Raw genomic sequence first — 5,476 nt, forward strand, 5'->3', positions numbered from 1 at the left:
GGAGTGATCGGTTGAGTAATCTTTTTGCTCTGGCCCTGTTCTTGTTCGAACAACCAAGTGCTCGGCCTGCGCCACCCGGATTTCTTTTTCAATCTCGGCCTCAGCCATCCAACACCAATAGCCGCGGTATTTCGATACCCCAGTAATAGTTACGCGAGTGAAGTGCCCCATCAGCTGATCAGTAGTGCGAAACCTAAGTGCTCCGTATTTCGCCTCCTGGCGGGTCTGCGCTATCCCGAAGGACGGCAAAGCCGTCAAAGGATCGCCTCCGATCCGAACCAGCCAAATTCCAGGCATACTACGGCTTTTCCGCGAAAAAAAAGTGAAGTGAAAATCGTAGCAGGTATCAGGAGCGCAGAATCGTAAGTAGGCAAACTGCTCGCGCCTCCATCAAAAAGTTGAATTTCAAATCGGTGAACTCCATCAAGTTAAAAATTCAAACTAACTAAAAACTTGCCCCCCCCCCCATAATAGCGTTGTCCGTCGGCGACTTGTACGCGTGTGAAGTGGCGAACCCTAAACGGGAAAGATTCAAATCGGATAATCGGTGTGCGCGTGTGAAGTGACTTCTATGAGTATCTAGTGACGAACCCCAACCGAACGAGGTACTATAGAAGGACGAGTCCTACCTTCTAGGGTACAGTAGTGCTACAGTAGAGGAACCGACCTACATAGGGGAGACTGCCCTACGTAGGAACACACAACTCCCAGGTAATTTCTTTCCAAAGAAAACAAATTATCGTGTAACCGATTTTATGAGTGCAAATCAATGGCCCCCGGGAGGGGGGCCATCACCCAGTCAGACGATCCCATCGTACCTAAACTCCGGCGACAATATCGACCAGCAAACGCTGTTACTGCGCGCAGCTGGAGACGAAAATGGGATAAGCGGGAAGCTCCCTACTAACCCATTCTTGATCCACTTAACCCTCAAGAACGCCCTAGGAACGGAACCAACAAAATATGTCTCAGCGGTGAAAAAAGCAAGAGGTACCCAATACGCCCTCCGAACCTCCTCCAAGAGGGCATACGACAGATTGCTGAAAATAGATCAGTTAGCCGATGGACAGAAGGTCGAAATTATTCCGCATCCCTTCCTAAATAAAGTCCAAGGCCTACTATTTGACCTTGACACCGCCAACATGGAGACGTCGTCCATCTTGGAAGCGCTGAAAGAGCAAAGGGTCATAGAGGTTCGAAGGATCACCAAAATAGTTGACAAGAGCCCTGTTAACACACCGCTCCTGGTACTCTCTTTCTCCGGGTCCCATTTGCCGGAAGAAATCTTTCTAGGTATGGTGCGCGTAAAAATTAGACGATACTACCCTAGCCCGATGCAATGCTTCCGTTGCGGAAAGTTTGGGCATGGGTCAAAGGCATGCAATCAAAAGGAGGTTTGCCTCAATTGCAGCGGGGAACACCAAGTTATAAAGGGGGTCAAGTGCAATGAGGAGAGCAAATGCATTAACTGCGGTGAGAAGCATTCAGCCAGAGATCGACAGTGCCCTGTTCAGATGAAGGAGGCCCAAATAATTAAACTTAAAACGGATAGAAATCTAACGTTCCCCGAAGCCAGAGCACTGATCAACCAAACAACCAACAAAAATACTTTTGCAGATGCTCTCAAAAAAAACCTCACGCCCACAGCTGATGAAAGGGACATAACCATACGCGCACTAACGGAGGAGGTCGACAAACTCAAGAAACTGGTAGCAAACCGATCGACGGCGGCACCCAAGGACGATGAAATCAAAAGACTCAACGATGAATTAACCTCCTCGAGAAAAGAAAATAAGGAACTAAAAACTGAAATGGCGGCGTTAAGAAAATCTCTCGAAGACATTAAAAAACATCTTATTGCCAAAAAAGCAGGCGAATCCTCCAAGCCGATGGGCCCCCCGGCAAACATCCGAGACCCGAGATTAACCTCGACCGATAGAATGCAAACCTACCTAGCAACCCCAGAAACTCCATGCTCCGGTGAAAGGAGATCCAGCCGTAACAGAAGCAAACAAGAGCACCGTGTCGATTGCACAGACAAATCTCGCAGCCCTATCAACAAAGAACACCAAAGCAACCCCACCGGAAACACCCAGGAGGGAACCGCACCTAAAAAACCAAAACCTAATCAATCGCAGAACAAAAAATGCGGAAACCCCGTGGACTGCACTGAACTCATTTCGGATTGAAAAACAACGAAAATACCAACAGCAGTTAAATCGCAAACCAGCAAAACAAAACACTAAACCAAACTATGCAACAAACACAACAAACAGCAAAAGTGAATGACCCAACAAGAACAAAAGATCCAACTACAACTGCAACTGACACTGTTCTAAACAACAACCACCATACCAACAAACCCATGAAACACCGTAGCTCACGCAGGGAAATAGTCCCCAACAAACCATCCGAAACAGCCAGCTGCTTGGTCAGGGAGAAAGCCTTACCCCCTGTACCGGCCCTGTCCGGGGTAGTACCGACCACAGTCGACGATCCTCCGGCAGCTGTCGGTGCAGGGGACCCGACCCTCTCCCGGGTAAGTCGCAACACACCTTCTACAACCAACGAACAGCCGTACGTTTCTGAACTGTTTCCAGACAGGTCTGCACATCAACTCGCCTGCCCCCCCGCCTGGCACACAACGAAGGGAAACCAACGTCCAGTGACGAACACCAATACATATCAACCAACAAATAATAAGTATTACACCGAAATCCCAGCCCACCGGGCACCAAGCCCCATCGCCGGATGCTCCTGGCATCCAATGAGATTCCACAATTGGCAACCGACTGAAGTAACACCTAACCCCACCCTTGCGGGCCCCTTGCCATACTCACTGCGGTCCCTGGAAGGGCAGTCCGCCAGTCCACTTAAACACCACCACCGACAGAGGTACGCCTCATCTAACCCCAGATGCACCAGATCCAACAGAAGACCGCCCGAGGGCTTAGCCTCAAACAGATCATCCGAAACCGCCAGCCGTTTAGATAGGGAGAAAGTCATCTCCCCTGTATCGGCCCTGTCCGGAGTAGTACCGACTACAATCGACGATCCTCCGGCAGCTGCCGGTGCAGGGGAACCGGTTTCCCACCGGGTAAGTTGCAACATACATTTTCCCATCAAAGAACAGCCGTACGCCCCTGAACCGCTTCTAGACAATCCAGCCCATCCACACTCCTACCTTGTCGCCGGGCAAACAACGAAAGGAAACCGATGCCTAAGGACGAACACCAACACAAAGCAACCAACGAATGGAAGGGACCACAACAAAAGCCCTGCCCACCGGGCACCAAGTCCCATCGCCGGATGCTCCTGGCATCCAATGAGATTCCACAACTGGCAACCGATCGAAGTAACACCTAACCCCACCCCTGCGGGCCCCTTGCCATACCCACTGCGGTCCCTGGAAGGGCAGTCTGCTAGCCCACTCGAGCACCACCCCCAACCGAGGTACGCCCCTCATGACCTTTGTAGCACCAGACCTGATCGAAGGCCGACAGAGGATTTAGCCTCCAACACATTATCCGAAATTGCCAGCTGTTTAGTCAGGGAGAAAGCCTTCCCCCCTGCATCGGCCCTGTCCGGGGTAGTACCGACCATAGTCGACGAGCCTCCGGCGGCTGCCGATGCAGGGGACCCGGCTCCCATCCGGGTAAGTCGCCTCCCCAATTCACACAACCTAGACCAGATTATCGCCTCTGGCGCCTTTCCAGACTGCAACGATCACTCACAGTCCATCGAATACAACCATTCCCCGTCCGCTCCCCTGTTCACGAACGGAAGTCCGTGTAGGAGGACCACCGAGCTAACCTCAACAGAATGGAGTCCCATCTCACAAAGCAGCAATATTATCATCGAGCCGGAACCCCATGGTAACGCTCCTGTCAGAGGAAGGAAGGAAAGAGCGTCCGACCACACACCTTACCGGAACCAACCAACCGCGGAACACAGACTCAGTCCGGACAATTTTAGCAAATCAATCAATGAGAACGACTCCACTCTCCGGCTCACACTCGCTTTACAGTGGAACATGAACGGCCTCCGGGGTTGCTTAGGGGATCTACAGCTGCAAATTGCTCAACATCAACCAATATGCTTGGCTCTCCAAGAAACTCATATCCGGGACGGGACCAATCCCGGACTATGGCTGGGCAACCGGTACTCGTGGGAGGCTAGAAGCGGAGATAACATCTTTCAGACCATTGGCCTCGGCATCCGGACCGACATACCATCAACCACGGTACAACTCAACACGGAGCTTATAGTCGTGGCACGAACCATATCCTATCCGGTCAGATGTACAGTGGCCTCTGTCTACATCCCCGCCGGAGTGCGCAATATCGGTTCAAAACTGAAGAACATGCTGGAGCAACTAGACACCCCCTTCCTGGTGATGGGGGACTTCAACGCCCACCATCCGCTGTGGGGATCTGGTAGAAGCGACAAACGGGGCAGCCAAATTGCCAAAGTCATGGAAGAATGTAACGCTATTATACTTAACAACGGAAGCTTCACCTATATCAGAGGCCAATACTCTTCCGTCTTGGACATATCTTTCTGCTCCGCGGAGCTCGCTGGGGCCTGTGGTTGGTCCGTTCTCGCAGACACCGGAAATAGCGACCACTTCCCAATTCAAATAACGTACGACCGCATACCACCAACCACGACTCGCCGTCAGCGCTGGCTATACGATCAGGCGGACTGGGTAGCCTACGAAGAGGCAGTCTCGGACTTTCTCGCACCAGGCCGCGAATACACGCCCGACCAACTAATGGCTAAACTGGTTCAAGCCGCCGAGCGCAGTATTCCTCGTACAAGTGGCAAACCTCCACCCCGAGCCACCCACTGGTGGAACCCGGAAGTCAGGCAAGCCATTAAAGACCGCCGCAAAGCACTCCGGATACTGAAAAAGACCCCTGCTAACCACCCCATGAAAGAACAAAGGGCTGCAGAGTTTCGTAGATCACGAAACCGGGCCAGAAAGGCCATCGAGGCTGCGAAGATCAAGAGCTGGAACGCGTTTCTCCAAGGGATATCTCCCGATGTTTCCACCACTGAGCTTTGGAGGAGAGTTAACGCTCTCAGCGGGAAAAGAAGGCAAGTCGGCTTCTCCCTCGAAGTCAACGGAACCACAACAGTCGAACCCCGAGTAATTGCCAAAGAACTCGGCAAACACTTCAGTTCGTTGTCCTCTGACGCTGCCCTCCCTCCAACCTTTTTAGCACGATGCAGTAGACTCGGAAGAGCGCCCATATCCTTCCCACCGGACTCAGGGCAAGACTTCAACAGAGCGTTCTCTGGGATAGAATTAACAGCGGCACTCGCTACCGCGCACGGCAACTCCGCCGGACTAGATGATGTCGGCTACCCTATGCTGCAGCATACTCCACCCGAGGCCAGAAGAGTGCTATTGGAATGTTTGAACCGCATCTGGAATGGTCAACCCATCCCATCTTCTTGGAAAACGGCCCTT

At 52.0% G+C, this 5,476-nt stretch overlaps 1 protein-coding gene across 1 annotated transcript; it reads left to right on the forward strand.

The window, feature by feature from the left end:
• The first annotated feature begins 755 nt into the window (after positions 1 to 755).
• LOC131679612 (uncharacterized) lies at positions 756 to 2,189 on the forward strand. Its single transcript, XM_058960350.1, has one exon. It carries the CDS (start codon positions 756 to 758, stop codon positions 2,187 to 2,189), a length of 1,434 nt encoding a protein of 477 aa, XP_058816333.1.
• Positions 2,190 to 5,476: the final 3,287 nt, after the last annotated feature.

The sequence above is a fragment of the Topomyia yanbarensis genome, chromosome 2 (genome assembly GCF_030247195.1).
Source record: "Topomyia yanbarensis strain Yona2022 chromosome 2, ASM3024719v1, whole genome shotgun sequence".
NCBI classification, from domain to species: Eukaryota; Metazoa; Arthropoda; class Insecta; order Diptera; family Culicidae; genus Topomyia; species Topomyia yanbarensis.